The following is a 23,914-nucleotide window of genomic DNA, read 5'->3' as shown; positions in this document are numbered from 1 at the left end:
AAGGTTTGTTGGGCTTGAACACATTTACTTCAAGATATACTGTATTATACTATAATTAATTATGATTGTTTTCCTCCTTTCATCCCGTTCTAACTGAACTCTGCGTTCACAGCTAATCACCTTAATTCCACCAATAAGAAACTTGGATCGTGGTGAGTCTGGTTACTCCATCTTTTGAAAAAGCTAAGTGGGCAAAATGTTCTCCTTAATTCTCCCTTTGTTTCCAATGACCTCTTTTAGTTTGGGCTTGGTGGCTGATCAGAAGAGAAGCCAGTTCAAAGAAAAGGGGAGGAGCATGAACTCGACGGGATCTGGGAAGAGCAGCACAGTGTCCAGGTCAGTAGGAAGTGCATGAGCATATGTCGAGGGGGGACACACGGCTGCTTCAGAGCAATGGTATCTTCCTCGTGGTGGCGTGGGCATACACGGACTCGCTCGCTCAGTTTTAAAATGTATGTTCAACTGGTTGATCCTGATCCAGCAACAGAAGCTCAGACACGCATCAACAAAACAATATTCCTAACTATTGGAAACCTCATACCTCTTAGGATGACCTCAACAACCTTTACCTTTGACTTATCAGAGATAAGACCCTAACCCACGACTCTGTTTTTCCTGATAATCTTAGGAACCCACCATTATGCAGTAACGTCTCAGCACTTTTGCTGCACTTTTTAACTCCACCAGTATATGTTCCTGCTCATCCAGAGTCTATGTTAGATTCTTACTGAGCTCTGAACTCATCCCTCCTAATTCTCTTCCCAGCAATAATCTTGGCCTTCATCATCATCTTCCTCTTTTTGGTCACATACCTCATCCTAGTACATACACAGGCCCGTGCTGTCTGGAATATTTTACACCTTTCACTCGGATATCTCTTTCAGATTTGTCCTTCTGCTCATGTTTGACATTATAAGAAACAGTTATTACTTAACATTGGTTAAAAATGAACACAAAAATGAATTAAAGCATATTTTTAAAAATAAATTCTCAACTTTTTACATGTTTCCATCACATTATACTCACTTTCTAAGTCATTTCTGACCGTATTGTTTTGGGGATATATTATGTCAATTGTTAATACTGAGTTGAGTTCTGTCAGTATAATTTTGGGGTTAAATTGTGGGTGCGGGAGGTGGCATGCATGAGGGGCTTTGCTAGGCAGGTTCCAATGTGGAGTGAGTGTTGTAAATCACTGTCATCGCTGTATATGTTTAATAAATGGTTAATGTTGTCATGTAAGAAAGAAAAAAAACATTTTGGTATGTTACTAACATTTTTGTCAGAACTTTTAACATTATGGTATTAGTTTCTGTATCCATCCTATAGTCATGATATAGAATCTTGATTTAAAACTAATTTTTACATTTGTCACAGCAGTTCATAAATATTACGCACCAGCTAAAAGTTTCTATAACTACTACTAACAGTTTGAAACTAACATTTATTATATAGCTATAACGCGGTGGGCGTGCCTTTGGTCTACAAGTCTTCTTGATCCATTATCAGTTCAAATGAACTGATTGTCTGTCCTGAAGTCTGGAAACTTGAACGTACTGAAGGTTAGGATGTTAATGTTGAATGTGGTTAGAGACTTTTACATTTAAAGATATGTATTTAAGTTTATGATCTAAAATTTATTTCCATATTTGATTAATATAATTACTGTATTATCAGAAATTTGACTCAATTTCACAACGGGTGGATGAACTGTATTACTTTGCAGGTGTGATTCAACTGTCCATGTAGAATTAGTTTAAAGGGCAACTAACATAAAAACCCAACTCTCATGACTTACTCGCATGTTTCAAATGTTGACGTCTTGCTCTTCAAGATGCAGTAAGTCCCTCATCATGACCATGTTTTGAAGTTAGATAAAATTCTCTGAAATCTCTGCGAACAAGAGGTTACGAGAATGGAATCTATTATGTCGTAATAATGGGCTTCGCTCCTCCTGCAGCGGCGAAGAACGCCCTGCTTCTTTCTTTATACATGAGTCTGGAGTTGGAGGTAGAGACTTCCAGGATTGATGACACGTGGTGACAGACCTTGATGTTTGACTAATCATAGCAGAGTCTGCTTTGGTTATGATATCCAAGATTTTAGCTTCAGTGGGCGGGGCTTAAGCACATTTTCTAATGTAAATATTTAAATGAAAGAGTTTTGTACAAACAGACACATACTGATGATGGACACACTATCTTCTTTGTCTTGTATTGTTCAGTCGTCATCGATTTTTAAAAAAAAAATTTTTTTGCTCAGAATGGTTAAAAAATTACATTTGGCTGCCCCATGGTTCACTTGTAAACTTTTTTTTTCACATTATCCTTTTTAAATCAGATCGAGATCAGACTTGTTTCATATAGGTTAGGTAAGGTAGAACTTTATTGATTGAATTTTAAAAAAAATCCAATTAGCCACAGCAATACAGCAATTATTCATAAAAAATAAATAAAAATAAAATAAGAACAAGAACAAAGAGAAAGAACAAGATGATACAATCTAAAGTCTAAAGATACAGAACATAGATCCAAGAAAAATAACAAAAAATCATGATACTAGATCAATCATGATCTAGATGGTGGGAGAGCTACATGTGCTAAAAAAGAGCTTGTGTTTTTGTCTTGATTTAAGTCAAATATTTCTCCTGGGAGCTGCAGAACTAACGGCAAAAAGTGTCCATGTGGGATTATGATGTAAAAGCCTGGGTGCTGATCATCTTCTATGCTGCTTCACGCTGTCTAAATGAGGCTGTGGGTGCGGTCTGCATCTTCTTTGCCATCTGCTCCAAGACATCCATTCTAACCGACTAACTTGTCTCTTTGTGAAGCACTAACCGATGTGTATCTTCTCAGCGTGTTCAAAGTAATTGAAGACTCTGCGGAGCAGCCAGAGGAGACCTTAATGAGCCTCGGGTTAGGGTGACTAACCCCTTGCTCGCCTACTTAACCGATTCTAATTATAACTCCCTTCATGATCCAGCCGCTGACTCATTCTTTATTTGTACGCAGTGTGTCGGAGCTGCTGGACCTTTATGAAGAAGACCCAGAGGAGATCCTTTTGAATCTGGGCTTCGGCCGAGATGAACCCGACCTCTCCTCCAAGGTGCCCTCCCGGTTTCTCAACAGTGCCTCATCTGCGAATGGCATCGATGTCAAGGTACTTGTAGACATTCAATTCTATACCCATTGCTCTTGGGGTCAACTTGGCCAGTGAACCGGAGGATTACGCCATGTGTTGCTGATTTAGTAACCCAACTGCAAAGTCCGTAAGGGTACAGAGCATGTATGACATAGAACTTAAAGAATTTATTTTTGTAAAGATGAGTCTGCGAAAATCCCTCTTGAGGCAAGTGTAAACCTAGTGTTTAACAACAGGAAGCTTATCGCCATGCTTGTCAACAAGGGCGTTTCTACCAAGTACTGACTCAATCATGTTTTGATTTTTGTCTGAATGCACAATAATGTGCTGCTTGCAAAGTATTCATTCATTCATTTTTTTTATTTAGTCATCCACCACTTAGTCCCTTACTGGGGTTGTTTTCAGACTATTGAAAGAACATTATGAATGATAAAAAATAGCCAAAAAAATCGACAATAAAAAAAGATTTGTTGAATAAAAAAGATGATTGGTTTCAATGTTTAATGTCGTTAATAAGTTTGTGTACATCAGCCTCTCTATGTTTAGTAAGTATTAACAGTAGTCAATATCTTTGAGTTAAAGTCTTTGCTCTCTCTCAAAAATTTCAACCATCTTGCTTCCTGTGTTTCACGTGCAGGTGTATCTTGGAGCTCAGATGCAGCGGATGGAGGTTGAGAACCCAAACTACGCTCTGACAAGCAAGTCCTAATTCTAGATACTTCTCAAATCTACGAGAAATATGTGCTTAAACTGAAACAAGATCTGGAGATTATCGGGCCGTCACTAGTGTTTTGGTCTAGACGACTTGTAGGTGGTCTCTGACCTGACTTGGTAATGGCAGTCTAAAGGCTTGGTCTGTGACTTGCCTGTATTAGGAGCTTCATAGTGGTATGTACTGACAGTGTTGTCTTTGTCTTTAGCAATGAGTCTTGGTCTTGTTCCTACTTTTGGTCTCAAAAACTCTACGATCTTGGTTGTGTTTTAGTCTTGGTTGAAACCAGTCTGAATACAAGAATAGCTGTCACATTAAATCATTGTTTTGTGTGCCTCTACTCGTTTTACCATCGTTGCCAACTTGCCCAGACAACAGTGAGTGGAGACTAAGATTTGTATATATCACAGCTTCATTTTCTATTTAGTTTGGTGAAAATATAAACATATGTTTATGGTCTTTTAAACCATGAATGGACATTTGCTTACATCCTGAATGTTTGTGTTATCTTAGCTGAGTGTCCGACATCTCAGAACCTGTTCACCACTTGCTTTCATCTGTAGCTGTGGTTGTGTAGATGTAGTGTACTGATAGCAGGCCACCCAGGCTTAAAGGAGCCCAACATAAACCCACACAAAGTCTCACAGCTGAGACACTTCCACGTGACAGTTTTATTATCTGGAGTCCTGTTTCTCACTGTAGCTCCTTTGTGCAAGAAGATGAATCGCACATTTATAAAGGAATTCTTACTACTATATTATTTATAGACACCAAGGGGCTAATGTGTTTGTTATATTAAAAAATTGTAGCTTTTCAGGCAAGTGTTCTTGATCTGTACGGAGGTAATTGAGATTAAATTACACACAAACTGAAAAAAACCCACTTCAACTACCCCTTCCCTAAAAATAATCCCTGTGTGTGAAGTTCTTTCTGTTAAATTCAGATTTTCAGATGAAAACATTTGTTTTACAAATAACCCTGCTTATTAACAAAGAAATGAAGGACTCAGCTGATAGATCTTTTATAACATTGGTGTCAAATGTATTTTTAACTCAGGAGCCACATGTACCAAAATCACCAAGTAATGCAAATTTAACGGGAGAAGTTGAAAAAATGGCGCAGGCACAAAGCACAAAGGAGCCCATTCGTAATAACTGTACTTTCTTGGCCTGGTTGATCAGCCTCAGTGTATTACTGGGCTAGCACCTAAAGCAGTCTCTGTACTATTTTTCCCCCTGAGAAGCAGAATGAATGCAAATCCTCCAGAGGACTGGTTTTACCACGAGCAGCGCACCATGATGCAACACTTCAATTTAATTGTTTTTTTATTTTATCCTCATCATGTCGTAGCACCGATGTTGATAGGATAATTAAGGCAGGGAAGTTATTTCGCAAATTGACCGGACGCACGCTACTTTTTATCAAGGAATTTCTGCAGACGTTAAATCGCTTTAAATTCATACCATTACTTCATCACTGGCCTTCACGCACCAACACATCTCTCTGTGATTACAACTTTGCTTCACTTCTTCAAAGCATTTCATCAATTTACATTTTGTTTCATACAGATCAGTAATATACAAACCAGGCTCATTCAGGGAATAAAGCTGTAAAAGGATGAATATATAAGTTCTCTTTTCTCGTACCAGCAAGTTCTACGATCCTTAAAACTATTCACTGGCTGCTAATTTCTACTGACTAAGAAACATCTTAAGACACTTTTATTCGTGCAGACTCCTGTGTTTTTCTCTGTGTTGTCTCGACCTTTAAGGCATATTTTTTATTGGGTAAACTGTTTAAGCGCTTTGTGACCCTGGTCTAGGAAAGCACTCTACAAATATTACATAATTACTTACTTACTTACTTACTTCAGTGTTTTAAATAATTTCTACACATTTTCCTCAGTTTCCTCAGTTTGTTTTTTATCAGAATTTTTCTTTATCTTTCTCTTGCATTCTCTCCCTCTTTGTCTTTATTTATGTCTCACTTTCCACTTCTTTATCTATCTTGTATTTCGCTCGAACTCTTTATCTCTTTATCCCTCATCACTGCCTATCCCTGTCTCTCGTCCCCAACACGTCTGTCTGTTCTTTTTGTCTCACGCTCCCTCACTTTATTTCTTTACTCCCTCTCTCTTTCCCCCTCAAACTCTTCCTGTCTTCCTCTCTTTATCTGCCTCTGACTCATTGGTTGTGTGTGTGTCTCTCTTCCTATCTCTTTCTTAGGTCGTTTCCGTCAACTGGAGGTTTTGACAAACGTAGCTAATGAGTTCTTCCAGCTCTTCAGTCAGGTTTCTGGTCAGTCTGTCGAGTGCATCAACAACAAGGATAAAGGTAATGACATCCACTTCCTCCTGTGTAGCAGTGAAATTGTGTCAAATTTCTTCTGTAATTCTGTAACATTCTCGGTGATTGTAATTGTAATTCTAGTAGATGTTTTTTTGCTGGGAGGAAGGATGGGGGGGGTAGACAGATGGATAATGAGAGGAGTGAGGGAGGATATAGTGAGAAGAAAAAAAAGAGGAGAGTGTGGGAGAGTCCATGGAGGTGCTGGAGAGAACTCGGGATCTGATGACGTGGTGAAGATCCTGGGGCTCCGGGAGAGAAATAAAAAGGTGTGGGTTTAAACTGCACAGGTGATGAATGTAATGCAGAAAAGAAGGATATACAGAGCTCGGTGTCTAAAACTCCTCCAGCATTCTCAGCCTATAGCAGCTAAGATAAACAATTAAGTTAGTTATAGGCTTTATCGAAAAGTAAGGTTTTAAGATTGTTTTAAAACATAGAGAGGGTGTCTGCCCTCCGGACTGAAGCCGGTAGTTGGTTCCACAGCAGAGGGGCTTGAAAACTGAAGGCCGTGGCTCCAAATCTACACTAGTTTGGGGGTCACCCAGAAAATTTTGTGTTTTCCATAAAAAGTCACACTTATTTACCACCATGAGTTGTAAAATGAATAGAAAATATAGTCGAGACATTGACAAGGTTAGAAATAATGATTTTTATTTGAAATAATGTTTTTTTTCCTTCAAACTTTGCTTTCATCAAAGAATCCTCCATTTGCAGCAATTACAGCATTGCAGACCTTGGGCATTCTAGCTGTTAATTTGTTGAGGTAATCAGGAGAAATTTCACCCCATGCTTCTAGAAGCCCCTCCCACAAGTTGGATTGGCTGGATGGGCACTTCTTGCGTACCATACGGTCAAGCTGCTCCCACAACAGCTCAATGGGGTTTAGATCTGGTGACTGCGCTGGCCACTCCATTACAGATAGAATACCAGCTGCCTGCTTCTTCTCTAAATAGTTCTTGCACAACTTGGAGGTGTGCTTTGGGTCATTGTCCTGTTGTAGGATGAAATTGGCTCCAATCAAGCGCTGTCCACAGGGTATGGCATGGCGTTGCAAAATGGAGTGATAGCCTTCCTTATTTAGAATCCCTTTAACCCTGAACAAATCTCCCACCTTACCAGCACCAAAGCAACCCCAGACCATCACGTTACCCCCACCATGCTTGACAGATGGCGTCAGGCACTCTTCCAGCATCTTTTCAGTTGTTCTGCTTTTCACAAATGTTCTTCTATGTGATCCAAACACCTCAAACTTCGATTCGTCCATCCATAACACTTTTTTCCAATCTTCCTCTGTCCAATGTCTGTGTTCTTTTGCCCATATTAATCTTTTATTGGCCAGTCTCAGATATGGCTTTTTCTTTGCCACTCTGCCCTGAAGGCCAGCATCCCGGAGTCGCCAGTTGAGGACCTGTGAGGCGTCTATTTCTCAAACTAGAGACTCTAATGTACTTATCTTCTTGCTGAGTTGTGCAGCGGGGCCTCCCACTTCTCTTTCTACTCTGGTTAGATCCTGTTTGTGCTGTTCTCTGAAGGGAGTAGTACACACCGTTGTAGGAAATCTTCAGTTTCTTGGCAATTTCTCGCATGGAATAGCCTTCATTTCTAAGAATAAGAATAGACTGTCGAGTTTCACATGAAAGTTCTCTTTTTCTGGCCATTTTGAGTGTTTAATCGTCCCCACAAATGTGATGCTCCAGATACTCAACTAGCTCAAAGGAAGGTCAGTTTTATAGCTTCTCTAACCAGCTAAACTGTTTTCAGCTGTGCTAACATAATTGCACAAGGGTTTTCTAATCATCCATTAGCCTTCTGACCCAATGAGCAAACACATTGTACCATTAGAACACTGGAGTGATAGTTGCTGGAAATGGGCCTCTCTATACCTATGTAGATATTGCACCAAAAAACAGACATTTCCAGCTAGAATAGTCATTTACCACATTAGCAATGTATAGATTAGTTTAAACTTAGATTAGTTTAAAGCACTGTTTAAAAAAACAGTGCTTTTCTTTCAAAAATAAGGAAATTTATAAGTGACCCCAAACTTTTGAACGGTAGTGTACATTTAGAGATTTGTGGTATAACTAATAGATCAGAGTTTAAGGATCGTAAGGTCCTAGAGGGTTGGTAAGTTTGGATTAAATCTTTAATGTATGTTGGTGCTAGACCATGTAAGGCTTTATAGGTTAGGAGAAGGATTTTAAATTGTATTCTAAATTCTACAGGAAGCCAATGTAGGGAAGACAGCACAGGGGAAATGGGTTCGCGCCTCTTAGTCTTAGTCAGGACAGGAGCTGCAGAGTTCTGAATGAGCTGAAGAGTTCTGAGAGATTTTTTAGAACATCCTGACAGAAGAGAGTTACAATAGTCCAGCCTGGAGGTTACTAAAGCATGGATGAGCTTCTCAGCAGCATCTAAAGGAAGGAAGTGCCTGATTTTTTAAATGTTACAAAGGTGGAAGTAAGCAGTCCGTGAGATTTGTTTTATGTGTGAGTTAAATGACAAGTCCTCGTCAAAGCATACACCCAGATTCTTTACAGTGGTGCTAGTAGCAGGAGCAAGTCCATTATGTAAAGCTAGATCATCAAAGATTGTCTGAGATGTTGCGGACTAACTAGTAAAACCTCAGTCTTTTCCGAGTTCAGTAGGAGGAAGTTTTTGGTCATCCAGGACTTGATATCTATAATACAGGACTGTAGTTGTGTTAGCGGATTTCTTTCATCTGGCTTCATGGACAAATAGAATTGGGTGTCATTAGCATTACAGTGAAAGTTTATAGAGTGTCTTCTGATCAAGTCCCCTAGTGGGAGCATATAGATTGTGAATAGTATTGGACCAAGGACAGAACCTTGTGGGACACCATAGCTGACCTTAGTGTGTGTCGATGAGAGGTGGTTGACATGTAAAACCAGACTGAAACGCCTCAAATTGATCATTGTCCTGGAGATAATCACAGAGCTGACTTGTTACCACTTTCTCCAGAAGTTTTGAAATGAAGACAAGATTAGAGATAGGCCTATAGTTAGTGAGAACCTCTGGATCAAGAGTGTTTTTTTTTAAGCAGAGGTTTAATTACTGCAACTTTAAAAATCTGAGGCACATAGCCTGACGTTATTGACAAGTTAATAATGTCAAGTATGAAAGTGCTAAGTAAGGGGAACAGTTCTTTAAGTAGCCATGTGGGAATAGGATCGAGAAGACATGTTGTGGACTTTGAGGAGGAAACAACCCGGGACAGCTGTTGAGGACTCACTGGTAGAAAGGAGTCAAAATATGTATCAGTCATAGTGTCTCTGTCCGGTGAGGCTGCACCGGTTGTATTAGAAGAATCTAGCAGGTCTTGAATCTTTCCTCTGATAGTTACAATTTTTTCATTAAAAAAGTTCATGAAGTCACTGCTACTGAGATGAGGAGGGATGGATTGCTCAATGGACGGATGGCTCCGTGTCAGCCTGGCTACAGTGCTGAATAAGAACTTGGGGTTATTCTTATTTGCTTCTATAAGTGATGAGTAATAGCTGGCTCTGGCTTTCCGAAGAGATGCCTTGTATATTTTTAACTTATCCTGCCAGTCCTGGTAGAATTCATTATGTTTTGATGAACGCCATTTCTTCTCTAGTCCATTGACCAATATTCATTTTTATCTTTAAAAATATTAACATCAGGCATGTTAAAGCGATTTGAGCTTTGGCACATTGCAAAGGCGAGAAGAGTAAAAGGCTTGTTTTTTCAGCAGAAGTAAAGACGGGAAGTAAAGAAGCATCACCTCCACCCCTGAAGAGGAAACAGTCGATTCTCAATTTTGCCAAACAGCTGAAGAGAACAAACGCCAAGCCCAACTTGCTGGCAGGCACAACCGAGTCGCCCGGCTCTAGCCCGCCCTTGAAGCACACACCGCTGAACGGGGAACAAAAGAACACAAACATTTCAGTTAACAAAATTCCAGAACCCGAGAGGAATGGAGGCGACACCGCCCATCAGACTGATGCTGTCAATCAGAAACAACTCGGTAGAAAGCGGGACAACTCCTCTCTAGCCACGGTCACGGAAGAAACCCCCGGAGACGGCGATGACGGGTCAGATCAAACTCTTGTGTTGAACCCTGTGTTTAGTTTAATGTACGCAATGTTGTCTTGTGGGTTATGTTATTACGTTAGTACATTTGGTCAAAATGTTGTCTTGCTAACTACCATCGTTAAAAACTTGAACATCAAATACTAATAAAAAACATCCAATAATATGACCAAGCTACCCATGTGACACAAAATAAATACAAACACAGAAAATGCAACAAATGACACAACATATCAGTACTTACCCACAAGAGCATTATCACAAATGTGAAAAAAAATTGAATACAACAATGATATTAACATAAAACAACTCATTGAGATACAAATGTACAGACACATAAAGAAATAGAATGCAATAAAACACAATAAATAAAAACATAAATAAAACTACATTTGTTTCATTGGATGTTCTGTTAAATTTCTGACTACTTTTATATTAGTGAATATTTCATAATTGCGATTACATTAAATTGATGGTAACCAGTAACTTTCTCATTTGCCCGAGAGGCTTTTCAATAAAGAATGGCAAGAGTTTTATCAATAGTTGAAAACTATTCAAGATCATTGCTATTGAAAAAAATGTTTTATTTCTCTTATTGAGTTATGTGCTCTTGTGTGAAGTTATACTAGTGCGCTAATAAGATCCATGCGCATCCGTGTTGCTGCTGACTCGCGCACACACACACACAAATATTGTAGTAAATACGTTGATCTCCTTTGTGGTGTTTACTATACTTTCTATTTACAGCTTGTCTGAGCAGAGCGACGTCTCTAAGACTAAAGAAAAACATCCGCCTGAGTCAGCTCCACTCCTGTCGACCAATCACACGACAGAGGATCAGGTGATCAAAGAGGAAAAAGAGGAAGTGGAAGAGGGTGGCAACCTCACATCCACCCCAACTAAGGCCCCATCCAGCCTGGCACCACCTCAGTTGGCTCAGCTGCGCACAGAGAATGCCAACTCCTTTGACATTGAGGAGGTATGTTTGTTGGTTGTGGATCTGTGCGTGTATCCACAAGTCAAAAATCTATTTCTTAATCTAAAGGATAATACAATTTGCTTTGTTAAATGATTGAAAATTATAGAAAAATGTTTGTGTTTCTTATGAAACAACATTAGAAATTTAATGCTAATGTTAGCTCGGGCTCAAGGTGACCCAGAGGCCCGAGAATGAAATGTGTAAAAAAAAAAAACGATACCATGATTACCCTGCAAGAATATGGAAGTAAATCAGTGCCATCAGATTCTTGAATTAATTAATTTGGCATTTTAAATGTTGAAACATTTTTTTAATTGAAATTTAAAGGGCTACAATTTTTTGATCACATTACAATTACACAATAATTAATTTATTGAACTGTTCAATTTGTTTCTAAAGTGGTATTTGTTATAATTGTTTGATTATTGAAATGTTGAATTTCTTTGTTAGTAAGTAATTTTTATTTGTATAGCGCTTTTCCAGACCAGGGTCACAAATCACTTAAACAATCAAAACAATATTCAATAAAGTATATACTTTAAATATCAAGATAAAACTGATAACACAACAGGAGTTCCAGAAACTCAAGGAAAAGCCTTAATATAATCATTTGAATATTCCAAAGTTGAATTCAAATCATTTTCTAATGGCAATGAACTACTTCCAAACGAGTATGTATAAATACCGTATTGATTAGAACATTTAAGACCTTTGGTAAAATGTTGAACTAAAGAATTTGAATACTGTTAGTTGTATGTACAGTATATTGTGAATTATTAGATTTACTTGATTATATCACAAACACAAAGCAGGAAGTGGGAACGTTCTAAATGTGCGTTTGTTTTATAAGTGATTAAAACAAAGTGCTCTTTTATTTATTTAAGCCTCGACATTTTCTTATTCTCTATCAGATTCTGAGTATCGAAGACGATGTGCTTCTGCTAAGAAACTCCAGAAACGTGGGTAAGTTGACCTGATTTTTTTTCCCAGCCTTTCAAATGTTACTCGCCTTGATGGTGATTCACACCAGGGACGTGCTGTCAGGGTAGGCAGGTGAGGCAGTGCCTCTAAATGTGTAATCCATCACAAACTGTGTTAATACATGAAATTGACGCGCACCAGGTGCTGTATCTATGAATGTCGTCGATATAATGCGCACAGATACGTTTATTTGCTTTGATTTTTCACAGTCTGGCTGATGTCTTTAACCATTAAAGTTTAAGGTTTGTATACGTCTCCATTGAGGCGGAGAGTTTTTAAAACTAAAGGAAATACTTTTACAACAAAGTAACGGAGGTTTGTTTTAATCTCAATCGTATAAAAAAAAGATGAAAAAAACCAACATGCGTTCTTGTGTGTGTACAGGTGTGAAGAATGCGGCTGAGATATGAAATAACCAGTAGCTAATTGAATAAGCTTCACTTTTGGGTTTATATACTTGTTAATCTGACACTAAAGGAGCCTCACCAACCATGAACCTCACTGCACCTCACTGATTCACACCCAGTATATGCCCTCAATAGTTGACTAATCACCTGATGGATCGAAATTGTTTTTGTTAATTCATTTATTTGAATTATTTCAAAGTAATAAAATTGGAAAAAGTAGTTGAGGAAATAGCTGATTCAGGAAATGGCAGCAATAGCAATGTTAAAAAAATAGCAGTGTTGAAATCTTTCTTGAAAAAATCGAAAATGTACTGTATAAACAGATGTGTGAAGATTCAACTTTCCAGAGATTCATAAACTAATATTAAGTTGCATAACCACAGTTTCTGATAATTGCTTCACATCTGTGGTACATGGAGTCGACCAAATTCTGACACCGGTCAACGGGTATTAGGACAATTTTTAGCTGAACAGCCTTTCATTTTCTGCACTTCTGTATAGGTTTATTAATTTAAACACAACTATAAGTAAGCAAGTAAAGTTAAGGTTAAGGTTATTTGTAAAGCTGTATGCAAATGTTTACATCTAATAGTTAATTGATCTAGAAAATAATTGTTATTTGTTCAAGTTAAGTTTAATTTCTTGGTGTATGAACATCTGTTTAATGTAAATATCAAGCGATTATTGTAAAGAGAGCATGAAGTCTACAATCCTGTGCTGTGGGCTGATCCACATATTGCATCCATGTGTTGGAATGTTTCAGTTTAGAAAATCACCTGCAGTCCAGATAAAAAATGTTTGAGACGCCCAATCCTTCTCACTTCAAGGACTATGCAGTTGTATTGATGGTTACTAAAGTTATTTCCTTTAAATAAACATACATTGACTATAATTAAATCACATGTTCAACCCTATTCTCAACATTGAGTATTTTTTATATTGACAATTTTTATGTTGTTCTTTATTGTATCAATATTCAAATAATATTTTATGTCTCGATATGCCGGCTATCACATTGTACTTTACTTGTTTTTTTTCTCAGTAATTATTGATAACATTAGTCAGAGTTTCCCATATAAAAATATTTCTTAAGTGGGATGTTGAACCATTTTTCTCTGCCCTCAAGTATTTGAAGTAGTTTACTACAGATAACTTAATGCAGAGGAACTTGGAAAGAACTTCTGACAAATGACATCGTGAAATGGTGTTTAAGTCATCAGTAATTCAACAGAATCTGTATTTCCCAGTAATTTCCACCCAGAAAAACAGCCCATCCCTTCATCAATGTGTCAATGTCAGTTTTAAAAATACGAAAACAAAATCAAGAGATAATAAAATACTATAATTTAAGATGCATGTAAAAATGCAATTGGTGTTTCTCTTCCACTAATATCACTGCAGCCATGAATGCACAATTATGCATCAAACACCATTAGTACCTGCATTAAAAAATAGCCAGAAACATGGAATATCTACTAAATATATTGTCTTAGTTTCCCAGTTGAGACCCAGACAAGACCGAGACAGACCAAATTATGGCCAAGCTGCCAACATTTGTGTTTGTGTATCATTAAAGGAGTAGAAAAATAATCACGGCCCCATTATGCTTTAAGACCACTTTATTACCACCCACGAATGGGCCGGACCGAGAGTACCCAAGGCTATAGGCAGTTGAGACAAAGAAGGGACTAAGACCTGGTGCAAGAACTACAACAATAATATTCCATGTACATTTTTGGGCATAACTATTTTGCATAATTTTGGTTCATATATTATTTTATTAAAATGTGCTTCGTATGCCTCTTACTGTAACCATCTTTGAAAATAAATGAGTAATTCTTTTCTGTGTCAGATCTCCTGAGGACCGTCAGTATGCAGTCGGACAGCAGTGGTTTTGCAGAGGAGCCTTCAACTGACTATAGCAACCTCAAGGTGAGATGTTTGGACAGCATCAGGCTCTTGACAGTATTATAATGACACAACAATAAGAGTGACTTGTTCCCTCAGATACCACATTTGTTATAGGATTTATGCTAAAACTTTTATTCTGGATTTGGTCGTCTTTTGTTATTCGTCGTTTTTTGTCGAAAAGCTGCTAAGCTAGCCATATCATTGCTGTTGTCCACTGCCATTTAAATCTCCCCCTCTAACCACTCTGCTGAGCTGACAATGCAAATACCTTCAGGAAGGCTGCTGTCATTGGTCAATGTTTCCCTTACTCCTTCAAACAAACTGCATAGCTTTAATTTGATGACAGATTAATATAGTTCCGACGTAGTGTAAATATTGCTATTTGTTGAAAAAGAAAATCTGCAACTATCTTCTTTTACTTTATAGGTACAGGAAAGTTGTGAGAGCTGTGACAGCGAGATGACAGTTACCTCGCATCCTTCACAAGACATGGCAACACCGTCCGCAGTGGACAAACCAGAATTTGAATTGCCTGATTGCAAAAAGGAGGAGGAAGAGTCGTCTCCCTCCACAGCTACAGCAGCTAAGGCAGATGACGAGAGTGCTTTGTGGGAGGAAGAAGTGGATGGAAGTACCTGTCCACAGCTTCTCCAGTACACGTCCCACCATCTACCTACTAACAAACCAGTCATAAGCCAAGAGGAACAGGTCCAGACGGAGGACCATGCTGACTCAAAACAAAATGCAGAACAAGAATCTACACAAGAAGTCAGTGTGTCAGTGCCAACAGAAGAACCAGAACCCACACAGTTGACCACTACAAATGGAGAACCTTCTCAAAACTTGACTACTTCAGATGCAGAACCGATCCTGGAACTACCGACTTCAGAAGCAGATCGTGCTCAGAAACTAGAAACTCAAACTTCAGACACAGAGGTTTCATCAGTGTCTGATAATATAGAGGATGATATGGAAGATGTGATCTTTGATAGACCATTTTCTACCGCCCCACCTTCTCCGGTTCTTTGTGCTTTGAACAGAGCCAGACGGAACCATTTGAACCGGAAGCGGGGCTGTCCCCGGCGCAGTCAAACGCCTTCACGTCCTAGCAGAGGACGTGGCATCACTCTGCAGAGGTCTTCATCTTTGCCCTCATCACTTTCCGGCCCCTCCAGAGTTGTTTCCTCAGTCAGGATCCAGTTCGGGCAAGGCGAGACCTCCTGTTCCCAGCCAAGTTACTCGATCAAAAATCCAGAGGATGTAGACAAAAACAACGAGGAGAAACCCCAGAACTATTTCTCTACTTTGGTCATGAACCATTCGCCTTCCTCCTTGGGCTCCACCAGCCAAACACAACCCCTTGAAGAGTCCCCCATTTCACCAAAAGCACAACACTCGTTAAGGTCCACACTTTCCTTACGGAGTCCTAGTCCCCCCACTGACTGGTCAACTGAAAGCAACAACCCACAGTGGTGCACACAGAGTGTCCCAGACCTCACTAGAGGTCCACTACAGAACCACCAGTTCCAGCAGGGAGTCCCCAATCAGAACCAGTCTGAATTGAATTCTGGATCAGCCATGTACCCTGCAGCTCCATTATCGGTACACTCGGGCTACAGCTCAGGTCCTTACCATAATCCAGGAATGTACCCCTTTATGTACCCTCCCCAACAATATGCACATCCCATGTATCCATACGGCAGTCTTCCAAACCTCAATCTTAACCCTTCTGCAACCCTCCATTCGAGTATGTCCAGCCTCCACCCACCGTCCTCTTCTTCACTTCCCTACCACAGCAATTTCTCTGGCCTCCAACACGGTTCTCCTGCAACCGGTTCACAGAACGGCCACCTGCAGCAAGAGACTCCCAATCTGTATCAGCAAAACTTTCATCCGTACGTTCATCAATCCCTGGACCCTTCCTCACATGCTTTTTCCACCCCTCACCTTGGTTTCCAAGGACAGAACATGAACCCTCTACTTCAACAACCTTTTGCCTCATTTTCGCCAATGACCCCAGACCTTCACCTCCATCGAGGCCATGTACCTTTTGGATGTATACCGGGCATGTCGATGGGATATTACCCAGTACCTGGAGTCCCAGGACCAGCACTCGGCTCCGGGATGTCAAGTGTGGAAATGCAACTGAGGAAAGTTCTTTGTGAAATCAAAGGAACCGTACAGGGTCTGAACCAGGTTGGTAATGTGTAATTATAACAATTACTATAATATATTTTGTCTATAAAGCAGTTTTTATTTTTAAATAATCTCGAAAATTGTGCTACTGAAGAGTTGCAAGGCCACAAACAAAAACGTTTCTTGTGATGTTCATTTGGTATTGGGTGCATAGGTTCCTGATTTGTTTGCTAGGTGGGGATCTTAGTGAGCTAAAGTGGGACTTGGCCTTGATCGTAATGGTGGTTTACAATATGTCCTTAATATTCAATTCTTTTTGTGATGGTGAGCACATGTACACGTTGTGAATCTTCCACATCAGCTACTATTAGACTTTAAAAAACATTTTAATTATAATAAACCTTAACAGTGATGAAAACATTCTAGTTTTGACTTGCACAGAAACCAAATGAATCCGTTTCTATTACCTTTTTTAGCTTTTTCTCAGAAGTTTGTTTGAATTTCATTCAATGCAGTCGACTCTCAAAAAGTCGAATCTCAAACTAAGCAGTGAGGTGAGAATCTGAAGGACTTTGGTAGGAATCCAATCGGGTAGAAATGAGGATAGGTGGGCGGCAGAGCTGGGAAAAGGTTTCTGAAGTGGAATAAGGATTTGTCACTGATGTCTGATTGGGTTGGTTCTCATCCAATGATTGGTGACTGATGAAACGGGGATGTCTTGGCAGTAAAAGGCGATTGGGCTGGATTGCTACCAAGTAACAAATACGTTTTAGATTTCATTTTGATCAATATAAATGCTTCCTTACATTGGTTTTTACACCGATTTTAAAATGCAGGCTTTTGAGGAGACAAAGGCTGGAAGGGTGTGAAAGACTGCAGTGAGGTCTAGCAGGATACTTTTTTTGGGGGGGACCAACATTGGCTGCCAACAGGAGGTCGTTTGTTTCACTGACAAAGGCTGTTGGAAATCATTCTGGTCCTGTGGTCCACTCTGTGAGGTAGAAGTATTGTGTCATTGTTATTGCCGAATCAGAAGAACCAAATGACTCTGACTACATGGATCAACATTTGCAGTGGAGGTTGTCAGTCATACATGGCTGACATGTAGCTACATATCCAGCAAAAAAAAGAAAAAACTGGACCGTTGTAATTCAAACTTCAGGTTCTACCAGATCGTTGAAGACAATCCACTTTTATCAGAAGGCTGTCTAGGCTACGTTTAGCCTGCATTTCGCACAGTTAAAACTGTAGAGTTAGGTTTAATTGGTGATAGTTATTGGTTCCTTTTTTCCATTTTACGATTACATTTGAGCTTTATATACAAGCAATGATGGCACACAGTTTGATGGCAATAAGCAATGATGATTAAGGAAAGGCCGTTGTTATGTAATTTGGCGGTTAAGGGTTGAGATCACACAACATATTTGAAATGTCAACAGAAGACATGCAAGTTTACTGAAAAACTGTGCTTTAGATATGAGGGGGATTTAAGAAAATGGGGGTTAATCCAACAAACTATTCAATAAAAAACCTAATCATTACTGTTATCAAACGTCACACTGACATTGGTGTTCTCGCCTTACAGCACAGAGTCGACACTCCTGATCTATTCGGGCTGAGAGCAGAAGCCAGCAGCAACCAGGTCGAGATAATGAGATGATGTAGAATTATTTCTATTTTACTTCATGGATTCTGAAGATGGTCTTCGTCTGTCTTGTTCAGGTCTTGGCGGAGTTCCAGCAGAGGAGGCGGAGTCTCTGTCTGTTTCGCAATCAGATGATGGACCTGGAACTTTCGCTGATGAGGCAACAAGCACTCGTCTACAAACAACTGAGCACCGCCGACAGGTGATCATCAACTTTCACACATTTCTTTCTATTTACACTGAACTCTCAATATGCATGTCTTTTTGTAAATGTGTAATTGTGTTTGTCTTCCTTGTACTGTACATAATGGTGACGCCCCTAAACACGAAGGGTTTCTCCATCTCATGCCTCTCTCCTCCAGTCTCTTCTGGGAGAATATAGAAGGTTTCCTACGCCAAGTCTTTCCATGGCCTTCTGTGTTTGCACTGAGGTGTTTTCAGACATGTGTGGAGAACCTCTAGAGGTATCCATTAAGACAGCATCCTTAATATGTGGTTGAGCCCCATGAACTAGCTTCTCTAAATGTGGAAAAACACCCGTTTATCTTTGAGTCTCTCCTGAATATTCAAGCTCACCTTATCTCTGAGGGGAAAGTCCAAACAGTTTGAGCATAAAGCTAATTTTGGCTGCTAATATCCATGATCAATCAGTCACCCAAAGTTGGTCATATATGCTATATAAAAGTAGGAGCTCTGTTGTGGTGAAGAAAAAGCTGAGCCAAAGGGGAGACTGATGGAGAGAGAGGACACTGCACTGATCTGTAAACAAGTCCCCACGATACTTGAAATCTTAGAATAATCTCTCCGCATAGACGGACAAACTCCTTATATATTTATTTTGTGATCTACTATCAATATTATTTGACTACATTTCTCTTTTCTATGTATCATAGTTTTCTTCATACAATTTCTTTTGTGTTGATATCTGTGTATCCTCACATTTTTGTGAATAAATGTGTGTTTGTGTGATATAGGCTGGAGCTGGAGCAGCTTCAATCGTTGAGGTCGGCAGTGAGAGATGAGCTCCAGACGCTGGAGCAACAGCTGGAGGAGAGAATGATGGAGCACACACAACTTACACCCAACGAGGTAACCTCTCCATTCATGAACTACGCTACGCACTCTCAATAGGATGAACATGTAAATGTATAAATCTGCAACACAAGTGAATGACGTAGAGAAGATTAAAAGAAACCGCTGTGTGGTTGAAAATGTCCATCATCTTGCTTCACACACCAAATAATAAAGTAGTGAACATCTCATCAAGACTCTAGATTCTAGATCAATAGTCTTCAGCTCCTAAGTGAGGACCCAAACCGACACGTGGTGGTGGACTCTGTGCTCGTATAAATACAGTAAAAACTGATGATGAGCAGGAGCTTTCAGGCTATAGAAGTATTGACTGTCGAAAATTTCGTCCACACTAGTTGCACTGCGAGTTCGTGTCAATGTTTGTCATTGTTGCTATGCTAATGCTTGCGATGGCTAAATGACGGTCAACAACCTGCTCCAAAATAAATAACCGGAGGGTATTTATACGGTAAAATGGATTTGAACCATGTAAACCTGAATTTGGTCCTACAAGAATGTAGTTTAGCCCAGGTGGGAAGGACAATACATAAGCTGTTGACAAACAAATATGGTGAGTACATAGTCTCCCTCTCGGCCTCTCCAAATACAAAATCGACATCATAATAACGCATGCCTACAGTCCACGGCTAAACTAAGGACTATCACTATGATCCTTGTGATTCACAGATTGTCATGTGCTCAGAAAGTTCTCTCTGGGAAAGGTAAAAGTGCACCTGGATAAATACACCTGAAAGGTGTAAGGGGGGAGGGTGTGACCGGTGGGTTGGTGAAAGATGTCGAGGTGAACCTAAGAAAAACTGGTTAAACTGGTTTATATCTCCAGGTCCCTAAAGGTTGACTGTTTGTCCTTTAATCCCAGCGATGTGCTTCATCGCAGTCCGAATATCCCTCACATGACTTGAGTTCCCTCAGGGAGTTGTCCTTACACGCTACCAACATTTCCCATAAAGAGTCATCCCTCCTCAGATCTGAAGGCTAAACAAAACTCGTTATCAGTGATGCAGTTGATCAGGTTATCAATATCCTCGTCATGCGGTTGACGGCGCCTGTCTGGCAAAACAGTCCTGTCTTTTTCTGTTCTTTCTGGTCCCTTTACTGTCCATGTTGTCTTCTCACCAGAGGAACATATCTTTGACACCCAACTTTGGGCTATGGTCCGCCAACACATCTTATGCATCTTTGGAGATATTCACAAATGTCCGAAGTTTCTATTCCCTCTACTTCGACAACATGTTGGTGAATAATGGATAAAACGATCTTCCGCTCCCCCTGCATTTGATGGAGTCTACGGACTCCTTCAAGAAGCTTTTCTGATGCTTTTTCTTAACTTTCTTGTGTTTCTGTTATCTTGGACTTTTTAGAGTTTTTAAATGTGTATTGCTTTACATTCAAGTGCTTTGTCACTCTGGTCTAGAAAGGGCGCTTCACAAATAAAAATGAGTTTCTTACTTAAAAATTAAGTGCAGTGAGTCATGACGGAAGTCTTCTATAACATCCTCCAATCCTTCAGGAAACCTAGATTGATGGCAGCGATGCTGGTGACATGACGTGCCATCATCAGCTGATAGGGGAATGTAAACAGAAATCAAATGTCTGTGAAAATGAACTCCCTTAGCAAATAATGCTTGGCATTCCTACAGCTAACAGTCCGGTATAATCCATATTTTACATTCCAGCATTCAATCCTTTTTGTTTTTTGTCTCAGTCAGAGTGTAGCAAAATTAGTAAGTGTGGTCTGATGATGAAGGCAAGAACAGAGTTGGAAGCAATTCAAAATGATATCAATAATCTAATAAAAGACATAAAAATTAAAAAAATTAAAAAACGGAACGGGATATGTTGTTGTGTTGTTGAAATGCAATATAAAATAAGTAACTTTTAAATTAGTGGGCTAAAGTAAAACTATATCTATAAAAAAAACATAGGAACTGGAGACACTTCAATTTTTCAGACAGTTGCTATTGAACTGCAATGATGTATGTGATGCTGTCTTCAGGGTTTCCACAGAGATGCAGGCCTCGACAGTCTGTCGACCACATCTGTGCTGAGAGCTACAGAGCCGGTGAGCCAACACTCAATCACCATAATATTTCTTTATTCGTCATGTGCCATTGGTGTATAATAACAACTAGAAGTGAATGTGTGTGTGTGTTGATCAGACCAGCTCAGTGTCTGAGATGTTCTTTAAGAGACTTTTAATGTATTAAAGTTACCATTAAATGGAACAGGAATATCTAAAGAAAAAGTTTTACTAATATGTATTATAATTACTATATTATAACCACGATATTTGGCCATTAAATAAGGAGCTTTGGAAAACTTAGTGTGGACATTCCCGGAGTTTTAAATTGTCACAACGTCATATTCCGCGACAACTAATGGGTACACGTCATATATTATGCGCCCTTGTTTATGTCAGGTATTGAAATTTCTAAAAATGTTTTTGTCTTGTTGAATCTAATTTACCCCAAAGCTGATCTGAAAATGCATTTTAGCTTTACAAACCGAAAACTAGGCGCCTTGTTTTATACTTGGGAATGTGACGTCGGGACAGGAACGACTTCTCTTATTATATAGAAAATGTATACGTTTTTGGCCAATACTGCCATCTACAGGTACTTGCTTATAACTGCGCTCATTAGCACGTTTATGGCGTTTTGTGTTGACGCAATTTTTTTTTTTTAAATCAGTTTTATATGTATTAATAACAATACCATGCTTATGTACAAGAATGACTTTTTGTTATGATTTTCTCTCGTGTCCACAGGTGTCCGACCTTCTCCGAGAACAACTTCTTCTCCAATCAGAGCTGAGACTCGATAACATCACCCCGACCCCCTCTCACTCGTCCAGCGAGACCCGGGAAGGAGAACGTGTTTTCCGAGCGTCCATCAACATCACCCCGGTTATCCCTTCAAGGTTGCCCGAGAAAGAAAATGGGGAGGAAGAGGAGCGTCGGGATGAAGAGGCGGGACGTTCGGAAGGGTCGGGGCAGAGGGGGCCTTCAGCAAATATCACAGAGGAAAACCTACAGCAGCTCATTAAGGAGGTACATCATCACCCAAAGTTTCAAAATTGACTCCTGCTTATTTGACATCTTCCTGGACAGATGTAATTGATTGTCTTTATTTTCCAGATTCGTGACAGTGTAGCCAAGGAGGTCAGAGAAGAGATCTACCACAACCTCATGGCTGCAGTATTGCCCCGCCAGTCCCCCTAGAAACGCCCCGTCTGTCGCGACACATCTTAGTATCTGCAGTTTGATCAACACCACTGTCTGTCTATAACACTGTAGGGTGACATTGTGTGTGTGTGCAAGAATGTGTGTGTGTGTGTGTGCATGCCGGCATGCTTGTGTAGCTGTTGATGTCTTTAAAACATGTTTGACACTGAACTATTGCCTATTTGTGGCTTCGTCAATCTCCTCTTGAGCTTCACTTCTATAGTAACATGATCCCACCGATTGTAATGTGACCTTTGTCTCCTCACCTGTGTGACCGAGAGAAAAAGCAGAAACGAATAACCTTCTACTTCACTGGAATTCTTTCATGTTTTAGTACAGTACCGTTCAGGATTCTCTCATCGAAAACACAAGTGTATAGTCCCGGACAGGGATAGTTTGCGTTACAATTGTCATTGTCAATCATCGTTCGTTTTTACTGTCGTTATGAACAAATAACTGGGCACAAATGGTTTTGCTGGCAAGTGAAATTACGCTTTATCAACTAAATATTCCAATGTCTCACTGTTTCTTTTTTTTACTCCTGTCATGTCCAATTTTATTTTTGTCTAATAATGTGAAATGTAACTTAGATAAAGCGTTTGCTTTGATTATCACGCAGACAAAAATAATAAGGTATAATCGTCAAACCTATCCTTTTCACAAGGGAAGGACTTTTCGGTTGTGGGATTTTTTTTTAAAGTCAAACAAAGTTGTTGTAAACAAACACATTTTTGTTTGGTTGCTTGAGAAGTTGCAATACCAAACGTGTTAACACTGAGGAGGGCGGAAGAGAATGATTGTCGAGGGTCCGGGCGCAAGTGTAACGCCCTGAGCCGGCTTGTTTTCACCTGTGTGTTCAATGTCTCTGTGCAATCATTAAGTTGTATAATAGTTAATATATAATCAATAATGATTTATAATGTCTAGTGTGAATGTTTAGACGCACAGTTCATTCATCATTCCTAAAAGGTTAATACTTGTTGACCATTCGTGTTTTTATTCTCTGTGTTTATTCTTTCTCGTCGTGAGTCTAGTTTGTGTGTCAGTTGTGTTATTACTGATCGTTCTTCACAGGCTCGTCTGATCGTTGGTGTTGTTCATTCCTAAAGTCAACTAATTATGATGTATTTTTTTTTTAAAGTCAGTGGGTCGGGGAGGGTTAATTCTGGAGAACAACTAATAAAGATGTATTTATTTTCAATATGCATCAGTGTCTGACTGTTTTTTATCACAGTAATTACGCGATATGTTTTGTTTTTAAGATG

The 23,914-nt window shown here is 39.5% G+C and overlaps 1 protein-coding gene across 5 annotated transcripts in view; it reads left to right on the top strand.

The window, feature by feature from the left end:
- itprid2 (ITPR interacting domain containing 2) overlaps positions 1-23,854 on the top strand; it is a 37,885-nt gene extending 14,031 nt beyond the window's left edge. Inside the window, exons 7-23 of one of the 5 annotated variants that reach the window (XM_087804718.1) lie at positions 113-152; positions 241-336; positions 2,856-2,915; positions 3,012-3,159; positions 3,779-3,839; positions 6,079-6,186; positions 9,935-10,277; positions 11,023-11,254; positions 12,166-12,217; positions 14,495-14,574; positions 14,980-16,749; positions 18,275-18,331; positions 18,412-18,536; positions 19,309-19,423; positions 21,423-21,488; positions 22,194-22,475; positions 22,563-23,854. In XM_087804718.1, coding sequence (XP_087660844.1) covers positions 113-152; positions 241-336; positions 2,856-2,915; positions 3,012-3,159; positions 3,779-3,839; positions 6,079-6,186; positions 9,935-10,277; positions 11,023-11,254; positions 12,166-12,217; positions 14,495-14,574; positions 14,980-16,749; positions 18,275-18,331; positions 18,412-18,536; positions 19,309-19,423; positions 21,423-21,488; positions 22,194-22,475; positions 22,563-22,646 — 3,719 coding nt within the window. In that variant the 3' untranslated portion in view covers positions 22,647-23,854. Of the gene's footprint in view, positions 1-112; positions 153-240; positions 337-2,855; positions 2,922-3,011; positions 3,160-3,778; positions 3,840-6,078; positions 6,187-9,934; positions 10,278-11,022; positions 11,255-12,165; positions 12,218-14,494; positions 14,575-14,979; positions 16,750-18,274; positions 18,332-18,411; positions 18,537-19,308; positions 19,424-21,422; positions 21,489-22,193; positions 22,476-22,562 lie in introns of all 5 variants that reach the window. The other 4 variants (XM_087804717.1, XM_087804716.1, XM_087804719.1 and 1 more) reach the window with 4 other exon arrangements.
- The last annotated feature ends 60 nt before the right edge of the window (positions 23,855-23,914 follow it).

This window comes from Callionymus lyra, chromosome 12 (genome assembly GCF_982586985.1).
Source record: "Callionymus lyra chromosome 12, fCalLyr1.hap1.1, whole genome shotgun sequence".
Taxonomy (NCBI): Eukaryota; Metazoa; Chordata; class Actinopteri; order Syngnathiformes; family Callionymidae; genus Callionymus; species Callionymus lyra.
This window is presented reverse-complemented; position numbering and strand designations above follow the sequence as displayed.